This window comes from Ammodytes marinus (assembly GCF_949987685.1).
Source record: "Ammodytes marinus genome assembly, chromosome: 2".
NCBI classification, from domain to species: domain Eukaryota; kingdom Metazoa; phylum Chordata; class Actinopteri; order Uranoscopiformes; family Ammodytidae; genus Ammodytes; species Ammodytes marinus.
In genome coordinates, this window is record NC_137231.1 from 30986580 (window position 1) to 31001551 (window position 14972).

Consider the following 14972-nt stretch of genomic DNA (forward strand, 5'->3'; position numbering starts at 1 on the left):
TAAGGAAGTATTTTTTTCATTATGTCGAGAATTGTCAAGAATAAAGACGAATACTCCAAAATGCTATTTTGGAGTTAGTGGGGCATTTATATATTTTCGGCATACTACAATTGACGTGCATGTATTGGGACATCCTAAATCTTTTTCTGGCATACTAAATAGTAGGGAAGTATGGGGATTGGAACGCAGGGCATGTTTATGTAGACACCAAACTGACACAGGGGAATACATTTTTTTTTAATTCAATTGTTTGATAAGCTTTTGACATTTCAGTTTGTTATTCTCTGATTTAAAGTGTTAGGGATAAAAAGCCCCTAGATGTTTTACGTGGAAGAAAACTATTGTTTAGTCACAGTTATGCTACACAGCCCTCCATCTACAGAAAACACACACACACACACACACACACACACACACACACACACACACACACACACACACACACACACACACACTTACACACACTACAGTATACAGTCAATCTTTTGTTGTGTGTGATGTATGCAGGGTTGGGCGGTATACAATTTTCTATCCCTTTTTAAAGTTCAAATTTGTATTATTTTTTGACAAATTACAGGACTCCTGTCACCACAATTTATAGCATCTTCAAACATTTACATTGTACTTACTGCTGGACACACACAGACAGATAAGATAAGATAGATAAGACACTATCAAGGCATTTATTACAAAAGTGCTAATTTCTTCATGAACGTAATCAAAGGAATCCAGTGCAATTTTTTGAATTACTCTGGATATTGTATTACCGCCCAACACCTAATGTGTTTTAAATTTTTATCTACATTATATTTTTTCAACTTTGAGTAAGAATAATAACTGACCGCATGTTGTCTGCTCTTTCACAGGTTTCTGCATGTTTGTGCTGAGTTTAGTGAAGAAACATTACCGCCTGCAGTTTTATATGGTGTGTATCAGCCGAATAACTCTCTCTCTCTCTCTCTCTCTCTCTCTCTCTCTCTCGCTCTCTCTCTCTCTCTCGCTCCTCTCCTCTCCTCTCCTCTCCTCTCCTCTCCTCTCCTCTCCTCTCCTCTCCTCTCCTCTCCTCTCCTCTCCTCTCCTCTCCTCTCCTCTGTCTCTCTCTCTCTCTCTCTCTGTGCGCCTCTCCTCTCCTTTCCTCTACTCTCTCTATATATCTCTCTCTCTCCCTCCCGCTCTCTTCTCCTCTATTTCATCACTAACTTTTCTATCCATCCCTCCTTTCCACCGCTGCACACTTTCCTTTCTACATTATGTCTGTCTGATAGAGTTCATTGCGCTCTGTGTGTGTGTGTGTGTTACCATTGTACAAGAAGTTATGGATGTTACACATTTGTCTCACTGTTCTCTCTGTTAAATGCTGGACTTATTTTGTTATAGTGTGTTACTCACAAATGAGCTTTCCACACATTACTATACAAGTATGATCCTGGATAAATGCTTTTGCAATGGCTTCAGTTTTACTTCACGTCAGACATTTCTGTCTTGCTTTTTCTTGCGTCTGTGCAAACCTTTATGCACCACATTGTATAGGTCTCAACTAACTTTATATTTATTATATATTTTTTGTAATAGTATTTAGCATGGATTAACTACGGTAGATACATTTTCTTTGTGCAATTTAAGTGCTTTAATATGTCATGCATGCAGACATTTTTTTTTATATATGTGTAGCCAAAAAGGAATACTATTTCCTTGTCACCTATTCAAAGTAGCCACAAGGATCTGTTCATAAAACAGTCTCAGTTTTCCTCTGATGATCGTAAATGACTTGTAACTGAAAACGAGACCGTCAGCTAAAATAATTCTATTTTTAGATAGTTTTTATCAATGCCTTTTGCTCGGGTCCGATTTCCTGAGAACAAATCGATAAACATCAGGCAGACTGGAAAAGAGCAAAGATCTTCAGGACAGCAGGCGTTGGGGTTGTAAAAACACTACCACTATTGTACAAAGATGGCGCTAGAATCAACACAAACTGAAAGTCTCTTGTAGTCACTTTAACTAGTTTATTATAAATCATGGAAAACACAACACTTTATCAGCTTGAAAAGTCTTATTTGGTTTTATTAATGCTGCTTTGTTAATGTTCTGTTAATGTTAAGTTATTTTAAATCATTTTGCTGCATGCATCGTCACAAAAGTATTTTTCCATTACGTATGTCCAATTTTCACTAAGCTTTTCCAACTGCTGCCTGTCACTGCTATCATACATCCCTTTCTTCTCTATATGTGTGACATACTGTATCATCTCTTTGTGTGTGTGTGTGTGTGTGTGTGTGTGTTTTACGTTTTGTACCATTCAAAATATTCCTGAAAGGCGTGGTTTCATTCCAGTACAGTGACGCTGTGTGTGTTTGTGTGTTTTTACCATTTCCAGTTTGCGTGGACCCATGTGACCCTGTTGATTGTGGTAACTCAGTCCCACCTTGTCATTCAGAACCTGTTTGAAGGAATGATCTGGTAAGCAGGACACAGACAGACAGACAGACAGACAGACAGACAGACAGACAGACAGACAGACAGACAGACAGACAGACACACAGTCAGTTTTGATAAGAGACATGAGGCAACTGTTGATTAGAAAATCTATGTCCTCATGATACGTATCCTGTCCATGCTGAATGTATGTTTATGTATCTATATGTATTGCACAGCTCAGACTCTGTAAACTGTAAACGGGTTTACAGAGTCTAGGCTGTATATTATCCCTGGATTATTTTCGGCGCACACACACACAGTGTGGACAGGTAGGGGATGTGGGACAACAAGCTGACTCTACCTTTAACTCTTCGGAAAGTACATTTATTTGCATGAAAAATGATTTAGTTAAAATATAACAATTATTTTCTTTTTTGTAACATATTCCCATGTAAGAATACCACACAAGTTTATCTTTAGCTCTCAATCTATGGTAGACAAGACAGATTTCCAACCAAAGCCAGAATTGATCAGATTTTGCCTTGTTTATTGTCTAAGTTCCCTCCTGCCATCCTAAACATTTTTGTAAATTATTATTTTTTTCCAGGTTCCTTGTCCCGGTGTGTATTGTGATCTGCAACGACATCATGGCTTACCTGTTTGGGTTCTTCTTTGGGAGGACTCCGCTCATCAAGGTACATCAACCATTGGTCTAATATTGTTATCATTTTTTAGGGGGGTTTACTTTACATTTAGCGGCTTTAAAGGAACACTTCACCCATATGGAACCGGCATTCTATCATTATAAAATCGCTATTAATATAATGAATGAAGTTTTTCTTCCCTCAGTCTTCCCTTGGCCCAGCTGTCCTGTTAATCCTAACCCTGCATTTCACCATGTGTGATGTCGCACATGGGGAAAATGTAGGGTTAGACAGTGAGACCATAAAACACTCTTTCTGCCTTTTCTCAGGCTAGGATGAACCGCTTTCTAAAATGTTTGCACATTTATACTACATAGGATCTCAGAGTTCAATACACCTTCATATTCCCACCGGTAAAGTAGGTCTTTAACCTTTTTAAATCTACTCTTTTATTTAAAGTTAGAAGTCTGCAGCACCGTCACGCTCGAGGCTGTGCTCCTCTGCTGCAAAGTTATCGATTGCTCCCAGACACACACACACACACACACACACACACACACACACACACACACACACACACACACACACACACACACACACACACGCACGCACGCACGCACACACACACACACACACACTCCACACATACACACACTCACTCCACACACACACACACACACACACACACACACACACACACACACACACAGGAGCAGAAGTTAAAGCATCTCAGGGTCTAATTCATGAGTAAAGAGGAAAAGTGTTCATTGGTGCAGAATCAGCCAGGCTGCAGGTGTGTGTGTCTGACTCAGCATTCACCAGTTGATTTAGAACCCAAACATTCCCAATCGTCATAACAACAAGCAGCTATTCTATAGAACGCTTGTTGTAAAAAAAAAAAAATGTTTTGTCCAATTGAATATCTCTTTTTTGCTGCGTGTGTGTGTGTGTGTGTGTGTGTGCACTGAAAAAATCCTGAAGTGTTATACCACAGCCTAGGCTCTGTAAACTGATATGTAAACAAAGAAGGGAACTAGCTAGCAACATGCCCGTATACAGTGGTGTAGTGGGTAGAGCGCTATTAAGGCTCAGCCCTTCACTGCATGTCATCCACCTCTCTCTCCCCATTTCCAATGTCTACCGCTCCAACTGTCAAATAAAAAATATCTAAAAAAAAATAAGAATTCACACAGTTGTCGGGATTCTTTCCCCCCCTGGAGGAGATGGTGGATGCGTCATGACAGTTTTGCCTAATTGGTGTCGGAAAAATCAACACATGGGTGGATGGATTGAGCTCCATATATTCACCTTTATACAGTCGTGTGTGTGTGTGTGTGTGTGTGTGTGTGTGTGTGTGTGTGTGTGTGTGTGTGTGTGTGTGTGTGTGTGTGTGTGTGTGTGTGTGTGTGTGTGTGTGTGTGTGTGTGTGTGTGTGTGTGTGTGTGTGTGTGTGTGTGTGTGTGTGTGAATACACAAATGTCAGTGTTTCTGTCAGACTTAACCTGCTAATGAGTAACTCCAGGTTGGGACACAGGTGTGTAACTTCAGGCCTCTATTCAACACTTCTGGGTCAAACGTCAGTCTGAGAAGAAATCAAATGTTTTTTGCTTGCCGTCTCTTGGAAGTTGAATTTTATTTAAACCAAACTCTAGTATGAACACCAGAGTGAACGTGAAATGTGAAGGGATTTTTGGGTTAGAGAAAAAAGGCCTTTATCATGTACTGTATACTTGTTTTGTGTTACCTTCTTTTGTGTACGAAAAGCCCTAACGTCCTACTCATACTAATTTTGAGTATGTTGTGCTTGTGTATGCAGGTTTGTTCATACTCATACTAATTTTGAGTATGTTGTGCTTGTGTATGCAGGTTTGTTTAGGCGAGAAATGCACGGATGAGTAAACTAGTAAACTAATAAACTAAATTGAACTCAAGACACAGACAGATTAAATACAGGATAAGTAAGTGTGTGTGTGTGTGTGTGTGTGTGTGTGTGTGTGTGTGTGTGTGTGTGTGTGTGTGTGTGTGTGTGTGTGTGTGTGTGTGTGTGTGTGTGTGTGTGTGTGTGTGTGTGTGTGTGTGTGTGTGTGTGTGTGTGTGTGTGTGTGTGTGTGTGTGTATTATACCAAAGTTAATCCACACAGAATCTATTCAGTAACTCGGAGCTGAGGGCAGCCGAGGAGAAAAAGAAGAAAATAATTTTATTTAAAAAAACACACACACGTAGTTTGTGGCGAGGCTGATGTAATGTCCATGTGAAAGACAGCCTGTGTGTTTGTCTCCACCCGGTTAAAACAGCCCCTGTGTTCTTGTCTCCACCCCCCTCTACCCCCTACAGCTCTCCCCTAAGAAGACCTGGGAGGGCTTCATTGGAGGCTTCTTCGGCACTTTGGTCTTTGGCTTCATCGTGAGTACATTTCATCAAATTTTTTTTTATTTTTTAATAAACAGCCCTGTAAAAAATTAAGAGACCAGTCTGGATTTTTCTTAAATCTTAATCACTACATTTCTTATTGAAAAAGCTCTAAATGACAATTGTTTTATTGTTAATTTGGTAGAAATGTTGTCAGTAGTTTATATTATAAAATCAAAATGTTCATTCTACTCAAACATATGCCTCTAAAGAGTAAAACAAGAGACACTGAATATTTGGAGTGGTCTCTTAATTTTTTCCGGAGCTGTATAATTTTTTTAAATGCTTTATTGACAGTGTGGAGAGAGACAGTAATGAAATGGGGCAGAGAGGGGAATGATATGCAGGGAACGACCACGGGCTGGATTTGAACCTGTGGTCTGCTGTGAAGAGGACTGCGCCTCTAAGAGGGGGGGGGGGGGGGCTTTAACTACTACATCACGAGCGCCCCCCACATTTAATCCGATACAACCTCTCACTCACAAGCACCATTTGTTTTCCTTCTACTCACTGACTCCAAATACCTTAGGCAGGGAATTTACTTTTTTTGTTATTTTTGTCCAGCAACTGAGAAAACTATCTCAGCTCAACTAGACACACATTTAGAGCAGTAGAAATACATGTATGAATTGTGGTTTATAATCTAGTGATAATCTGGTGTAGATAAGAAAACAGCCGTTCAAATGTACGAGTGGTGTTTTGGGAGTGACTGTTTTGCTTCCAACTGCTTTCAAAACATTCACAGACCAGTCACATGGGCTTTGGTTTCTGTCTCCACAAAGAATGTAAAATATTTACTGTGTGTGTGCGTGTGCGTGTGCGTGTGTGTGTGTGTGTGTGTGTGTGTGTGTGTGTGTGTGTGTGTGTGTGTGTGTGTGTGTGGGTGTGGGTGTGTGTGGGTGTGTGTTAGAGAGAGAGTGTTTGTGTTTGTGTTCTATTCCTTTGACAACGTGCAAAAAAGGAGGGAAAAGGCATTTTTACACATTTTCACTATCATTTAAATTTGATGCATACACATCTGTCTGGATGACTAAATACACCACATAATAAACATATAAATGACTCAATAAATGAATTAGCCATGTAATGCAACAATGATATTAAAAACACATGTAGGCATAACTAATTGATTAAAACAATGTCATAATTGTTTTAATTTGGATCTGAATTATGTTACATATGTATTTATTCTTTCACATTGAATTTCTCCATTTTGCCTATTCAATCATTTTATTTTCTATACAAATATATTTATGTATTGATTTCTTTATATAATAACGTCTGTGTGGTTTTCCTTTTTAAGCTTATTTAATTATTTCGTATTTCTGATGTTATGACTTTTTGGTCACGGCGTGTTCAGTCTTCCCTACGTCTGTGAACAAAAGCATTGACCCCCAATTCAACACTTTCGATGCTTTAATTTCACATATAAATGTCCTAACAAAGACCCAGAAGTTGATATATTTTTCTGTGTGTGTGTGTGTGTGTGTGTGTGTGTGTGTGTGTGTGTGTGTGTGTGTGTGTGTGTGTGTGTGTGTGTGTGTGTGTGTGTGTGTGTGTGTGTGTGTGTGTGTGTGTGTGTGTGTGTGTGTGCGTGTGTGCGTGTGCGCGCGTGTGCGTGTGTGCGCGTGCGTGCGTGCGTCACACATATAGATGTACAGAAGTTGATATATCTCTGTGTTTCAGTTGGCCTACCTGCTGTCCCAGCTGCAGTTCTTCACCTGTCCCGTGGGCTTTAACAGTGAGATCAACTCCTTCACCGTGGAGTGTGAACCCTCCGACATCTTTGTGCTGCAGGAATACACTCTGCCCGCTGTGCTACAAAACATTCTCAGATGGGTGAGGCCGCTTTTCTCCTTTTTATTCCTTCCTAACATATTTATACTCCTATAACCATCAGAAACAGATGTTCTAAATGAATTATTTAAATATTGTTAATATGATTATCGAAGATTTTATGTATTATTGTGTCATCCGTTAAAAAATGTGCCCGATTTGCCTCATATATTGCTTATGTCATACTATTTTAAGGCTATTAAAGTAATTTAATATTTAAGCTTGTTTATAAATCACTATAAATATAAAAAAGACAATGTGCTTCAGCATTATTTAGCTCTAGTCTCCTGTGTAAATATCTAGATTTAATTCAAAGCTTTTTGGTGTAAATTATCTTAAAATTCATAATCTGTCCCTTTTTTCCGGTGGCTATGTCTCTCAGAAAACGGTGAAGCTGTACCCCTTCCAGATCCACAGTATCTTCCTGTCGTCGTTCGGCTCTCTCATCGGGCCGTTTGGAGGATTCTTCGCCAGCGGCTTCAAGAGGGCCTTCAAAATCAAAGTGAGGAACAGCTCAATTTGAACCGCCATTTTGGCTCCTTCTTTCCTCATGTTCCAACAACCTGTCAATCACTTTCCTCTATCCCAGATAGTAGTTGTGTTATAGTCTTGTTTCACCCGTTTTTGTGTATCATCCTAAATCTTTTTTTCTACCATACTAAATAGTATATAGTATGGGTATTTTATATACTATCTATTGATTGGAACGCAGGGCCAGTTAAGGTTTGTAAAGGAAGTGCTTAGAAGCGTTGCCTTTGTCGCACATCTCCACCTAGTGACGCTACTAGTGTTTGACAGCTGATTTTTTTATTAAAATACCAGCAAAGTTGTGTGGTGATAAAAAGCAACAATGATACGTTGTAGAAGCAATAAGGTTTACTTTCAATCAATAGCAAGAAAACTGCGCGGAGGGTCACTAGTTCCAACACAGGTAAGTATGTTACAAGGAGTGACCCCCTTCCCTTAAATCGTCACATATTTAAGGAACATTTACTCCCCAGGGTGGGAGGCGTCTAACAGTGGGTTTGGAGGAGAGACAGGCTGAGAGACACGGCTCTCTCTACATTAAAAAACACTATCAGCGCGCAGAGGTTAAGTTACTGTTCAACAAAAGGAGCATTAAGGCTACGGCTTCACAGTAAAAGCATTTCACTGGCTAAACATTAATAGCATTTCACTGGACACACGTGAGTTGAATTTTATTTTGAAGTACGCCTAACAGGAAGGTAGCCGCTCACAAAGCCTCTTCACTATCAGCAAGTCTTCTGTTTTCACGAGTTCAATGTGGTGAAACAAGAGGACAGAAAGCTTGTCATTTACAATACATGGAACCCCAAGCTTACACCAACCGCTTTAAGAACGTTAGTGGCATTAATTTTCAGTTACAGTAAGGTTTTATGCATCAAATTGTACCGGAAGAGCTATCTACTAGGCTAAGTGTCACCGCTGACTATTGGCTTACATGCTTACAACAGCGATTTCGTCCCGTTTCCTCTGAAAACATGTGTACGAGTGAAGATGTCAGATAAATTGTGTCTGAACGGGGGTTTTTTTTAAAAACCAAAAACGGGAAAACTGTCACGTTTTCACCGTGTAAAGTGCCCCTAAATCTATCCTTCAATAACCCCTATCCACTACACACATGACAGCCATTCATCCCAGGTTAACTACAGTCTCTCTCTCTCTCTCTCTCTCTCTCTCTCTCTCTCTCTCTCTCTCGTGCAGGACTTTGCAAACACCATCCCGGGTCACGGTGGCATCATGGATAGATTTGACTGTCAGTATCTGATGGCTACATTCACACACGTCTATATAGGAAGCTTCATCAGGTAAGAATACACTGATAGGGAAATCTAAACATGTTTCCAAGTTCCTTAAAGTCTTGTACAGTTGTATATATGTTTGTAGATCAGCTTTCAATAAGCTTGAGTTTACAAGGAACTTTTAAATATCTCTGAAACAGTCACATTTTTCCTCTGATGATTATAAATGACCTTTAACAGCAAACGAGACCATCAGTGAAAATATTGCTATTTTTTATATACTGATAATTATTATTAATTCCTTTGCTCGAGTCCGAATTCCTGGGAAACTAGACGATACGATATCACTGGAAACGCCTGTGTTTATGAACAGCACTAAATCAAAGTTTACACTGCTTCACTATCGTCATATTACACATAGTCAAATATAAATACATGACCTCATGGTGATGCACCGTGCCATCTCTCTTTCACTACCTTCCTTAACACTTTAGTTTTTCTGATCTGATTTCTGCTCGTCTTCCAGGGGCCCCAACCCGAGCAAAGTGCTGCAGCAGCTTCTGATGCTCTCGGCTGAACAGCAGCTGGGCATCTTCCACACTCTGAACTCCCACCTGAGAGAGCGGGGCATGCTACCACCGCCCCCCGCACACGCACAGTGAAAACACCCAGCCCGCAACACAGGGAGGGGGCTGCAGAGAGTGTGTGTGTGTGTGTGTGTGTGTGTGTGTGTGTGTGTGTGTGTGTGTGTGTGTGTGTGTGTGTGTGTGTGTGTGTGTGTGTGTGTGTGTGTGTGTGTGTGTGTGTGTGTGTGTGTGTGTGTGTGTGTGTGTGTGTGTGTGTGTGTGAGGGGTTTAGGAGAGAGTCTGTGTAAGCATGTACACACACACACATACACACAGGCTAAAACACAAGCAAACACACACACTCAAGTATGGCGGAAAATGGTGTGTGTCGATGGTCATCCCTACCCGGCTCTACTCTACATTCGACTTTTTCCAACCAGCTCCAAAAATCATGACGTTGAATTTTGAGGCGAATCTACAGAAAATGTGGAATAACTTTGTAGTAAAAAAGAAAAAAAACTGAAGAAAAAAAACCACACACACACACACACACACACACACAACAAAATACACAACAATAGAAAATAGGTGACGTCGTCGTTGTTGTTGTTTTTTTTCACCGCTTGGAACCGGCACACAATCTACTACTACAAGCTTCACGGCTAGTCCCCCCTCTCTCTCCATCCTAAAAAAAACTAAACTTCCAGACTGAAGATACAATGTCTTATTGAACAAAAACGGACCTTTATAAAAAGAGCATGTGGCTTTTTTCTCGGACGGAGGATGTGCAGGTTTCCCTGTGGACGGCAGATATTGCACTGACTTTAGCTGAAGTGGATTTAAGAAGCTTTTTACCAGCACAGAAACTGTATCCAAAATGGCTGCCATGTGGACCTTGGCTAACACACACTTGAGACTGTGGGTGTGTAGGTGAAGTAGCGATAGCAACAGACACTGTTTTTATATAGACTACGGCGCTCAATGTAATGGTCCTAAGCTCACGACATAAACAATAACCCGTAGCATGTACTGCTAAGTCCTTTGTCTTGGGCCTACTGCTAAAACCAAGCCATGTGTGTTCTCCCCTTTTTTCCACAGTGTGAACGTTTTAGCTTTTAGTTTTTCTGTCTAAAAGTTTTATTAAAAATTTAAATAAATTGCACAATTCGAGTCAGTTTAAAGATTGACTGTAGTGGGCATGGTAACGCTAGCAGCTAGCATCAGCGCTAGTGCATCAACAACAACTTCATGTATTGTACATAAATATACTGGGACTATTTAGCTGAACAAAAAATACCTAATACCATAGTTTAATTACTTACGTGGCCTGCTGGAGGAAGAAGAAAAACACTTTTAAGAGTTTATGAAAATGATATGCAAAAAAATAAATATTTAGAAAAATTGTAACTCTTTTGTAGCCTTCAGCATGAACAAATTAGATTTTTATATTAAGGTGTGTGGGTGTAGATTGGGGTCGGAGGTGGCTGCTTGTTTAGAGAGAGGTGTGTTGGGTGACACTATAGTATATCAGAGATTGTTAGAAGGGTTTCAAGGAATAGTTTGACATTCGGGAAAATACGCTTTGGATTAGATTAAAGGGTCAATATCACTCTTGTGTCTCTTGTGTGTTAAGTATGGAGAAAATAATTTATATAAAAGACCTAAAAACTATTCAGAAATTTGAAAAAAAAAATAAAAAAATCCAATATTCTTCTCTATAGTAAAATTGTCGACAACATAAGTTCTCCCTCCCACCAAACGTGCATTACTTTTGGAATTAAACTATTTAATTAAAATTGATATTTGGCTGAAAAAACATGGTGGAAAATCAGCATAGTACACCGCTTTGGCTTACACTGAAAGCTGATCCACTCCACTGCAAAAAATTCCTTTTACTTTTTGTTTTTAAAAAGTCAAGCGGCGTAACTTTAAAATGTACATGTTGATTTCCTGTTTGAAGCTAAGCTAGGCTAATATACTGCTAGCCCCATACATCCATATACTGAAACGCACATGTGGACAAGTGTAACATTGATCTTCTAACTCTCTTAACTCTCAATTTTGTCGTATAGGTGACTGTACAATGGCAATGAAGGCTCTTATTTTATCTTATTTTATCTCTGAAGAGGGGATTAAGCGCATTTTCCCAAATCACTGAAATATTCCTTTAAACTATGCGATGACTAAGAGACTATGGTTCCTGTATCGATGTAACCAATGATTTTAGTTGCACTGTAGCGCTGCTGCTGTTGTTGGTGGTGGAGGGATTTTTGTTAACCTGTTAAAATCTTTTTTTTTTTTTTTTTTTTTTTTTTTTTTTTGCTTTTTCTATATCCTCATGCTTTAACATTTAAATCACTGTTAAATTATTAATTTACGAATGTAGTTTTTCAATAGTTATCAATGGTTACCCAAGATGTGAGTATATTTTGAGCCTTATATATAAATACATATATACTGTATAATTTGTGTGTATAAACAGTATATACACACAGTACTGTATTTACACATATTTAAGTATATAAACACATCTGGTACATTTTGGCGAGTTTTTTTTATTAGCAATATAATAATATTATTATTATGCAAGTTGGCAGTTTGATTCCTTAGAATATGGGGAGGTTGGAATTTATTTCTAATGGGAAAGTCTGTGGCATTTATTAGTGAGATGCAAGTAGGCATGGGCCGGTATGCTATGTTGACGGTATGATAACGTTAAGCAAAATATACCACGGTTTCAAGGTATCTCTGTATTGCGCTCTCAAATGTGTTATTTAGAAAAGTCCTGGGCTGTGTTCGAATTCAAAAAGCCCTTCTAATGTCCTACTCCTACTAATTTTGACGTCAATTTGAGTATGTTGTGGTTGCGAGATTGTGTAGGCGAGAAATGCCCAGATGAGTACTTACTCCCGGGAAGATTTTATGTATGGATCGATAGGATACTTTTCCTACTCAACCGCCCCACAATGCATTACATCTTTCCAAACGGAAGTTTATTTGTAATTCTTTATTGCTTCTGTATAGTTCAGTGTAAACGGTTCGACGAACCTCGCATACACAATGGATCGTTAAGTAAACAGTATGTAGTATATGTTGAGTATGTAGGAGGGAGGACGTTAGTAGGGCTTTTACAACACAGCATTGGTAAAAAAAAAAACACATTCTTTCCCGTCTGAAGACAAAATTTCAATTTTAATCACATTTCTCTTTTAGTAGAAGTTATGAAGCAGGAATATATGACAGAAAAATAACAATATCGGTTTTGAAACTTTTTGACTTTTTTGAAAGCGGTTATCGGCCCATGCCTAGATGTAAAACGTTGCATTAAAAAAAACGTCTTGTGGCAGAAGAGATTCTATGATTCAAATCTTGTTTACCAAAGCACTGTCTGATTAACACTGTCGCTCCAGGGGCCCCGGGGTCAAAACCATCATATCCTTCCTTAGTTTTGTTATGAGAAATGAGTAGAAAATCTTTGGAGAGAGAGGATATTTTGGAGTTAAAATCTGGGTTGCATACTGGAGCGCTAACAGCTAACAGCTAACATTTTCATCTGTGTGGCCTGTGCAATGCGTGTCACTTCCTTCAGTTGTTGGACTATATGGACACAGAGGATGTTATTATTTAAATGTCCGCTTTCTTCGTGTCCTCGGTTTCCTCATAGAAGTGCATTTTAGCGTCTGTTTAACCCCCATTCACAGTGAAATGGGGCGGGCTGGGTAGATTTTATTTTAATATTTTTTTTTTGGGACCAGCTGTATTGTACTGTATAAAAGTTAAAGACCCTGGCTGTGGTAAAACAACATTACTTTTTCTTTTGCTTTACTGGTTTTGATACCGAACGAGATGAAGCAAACGCATGGAGGGTTCACGCTAAAGCAATCTGACCAAAAATAGGAATCAAAAAATGTACCGGAAAATGATTTTGATGTATTTTTTAAAGCTGTTTTTTTGATATGGAGTCTAGAGTTTGCCACCGGATCAAAGCATTAAGCAACTATGAAGACATGTATAAAAGTTCAAATTTTAATGATGATAAATCTACTGTCCCAATATATGATCCAATTTATTTTTGTTATAGATTACTGAAAAAGCAAGGTATTTAAATTTGACTCTTGTTCAATAATGTGTCTTTATATATTATACTGTTATTTTTAAGTTTCCACTTAATTATTGGAATTTAAATGTTTTTTTTTTTAAATATATTTTTTGCCCGTAAAATGCCAGAAAATAGCAAATAATTTGGGAAAAAACTAAGAAAAAGCTGAAATTCCGACTCAATAAAGTTTTAGCTATATTATTTAAATATTATTATTTATTATCAGCTACTCAATAAATAATTTACAAATCTACCAAGACATACAGAATAACAAAGTCAAATTTCAGTATTTTGCAAATCCATATAATTTTTTTTTTTTTTTTTTTTTTTAAATACAAAAAAGTTAGCAATCTCACACACACGTATTTCTAAGTGTACTATTCCGTTGGCACTCTGGACTCCACCAGTTTTAAAGTTATAGTTAACATTAGAAGCTGTTGTGTGGACTTAATGTATATGTTTATTTAAGTTATGAAGGTGACACACTTGTGGTATATACTAACTTTTAGGACAGAGAAAAATTGCTCAAATGTACGGTTATAATGCACTGCAGTTGTATGGTCGCTTGTATTTTTAATTTATCATTTTGTGAATATTTTGTGCGATTTTTTTTTTAAATTTTTTTTCTTTGAGCAGAAAAGTTTTCTAATGAGAATCTATAGCTTTTTGGAGTGGAACAGATTTGAAGATTATTATATTGAGGAGGAATACTGTTGTTGATATAGCGCTGGGGCAATACAAAGTATAATGTATAAAAACCACACCATGATATCTTGATAGGGATATTGTGAAAAAATGTTTACTGTATGGAGGTGAATAAAGTTTGTTTTTTTCCTTTAAAATGTTCCAATGTTCTGTTCATTTTGTTAAGAGTATGTAGCACATCTCAAGTTACCAAGTTACGTTGCTTATGGTATTTTTCTTGTTTATTTGGGCTTACGTCACAATAAATCAACGCAATCAACAATATTGGGGGCGGCACTGGCGAGGTGTGTAGGGCGGTCGTCCACTGGCTTACAGGGCCGGCGGTTCGATCCCCCGTCTACCCGCCACATGCCGAAGTGTGCAGAGAGACATTGCTCCCGATGGTTCAGAGAGCGCCTTGGATAGCAGCTACTGCCGTGTGTGTGTGTGTGTGTGTGTGTGTGTGTGTGTGTGTGTGTGTGTGTGTGTGTGTGTGTGTGTGTGTGTGTGTGTGTGTGTGTGTGTGTGTGTGTGTGTGTGTGTGTGTGTGTG

The 14972-nt window shown here is 38.7% G+C and overlaps 1 protein-coding gene across 1 annotated transcript in view; it reads left to right on the top strand.

The window, feature by feature from the left end:
• Positions 1–11912, top strand: part of cds1 (CDP-diacylglycerol synthase (phosphatidate cytidylyltransferase) 1) — a 34381-nt gene extending 22469 nt beyond the window's left edge. The window contains exons 6-13 of the mRNA XM_080037950.1: positions 867–925; positions 2378–2460; positions 3026–3113; positions 5398–5466; positions 7159–7311; positions 7691–7810; positions 9034–9137; positions 9598–11912. Coding sequence (XP_079894076.1) covers positions 867–925; positions 2378–2460; positions 3026–3113; positions 5398–5466; positions 7159–7311; positions 7691–7810; positions 9034–9137; positions 9598–9733 — 812 coding nt within the window. The 3' untranslated portion in view covers positions 9734–11912. The remainder of the gene's footprint in view (positions 1–866; positions 926–2377; positions 2461–3025; positions 3114–5397; positions 5467–7158; positions 7312–7690; positions 7811–9033; positions 9138–9597) is intronic.
• Positions 11913–14972: the final 3060 nt, after the last annotated feature.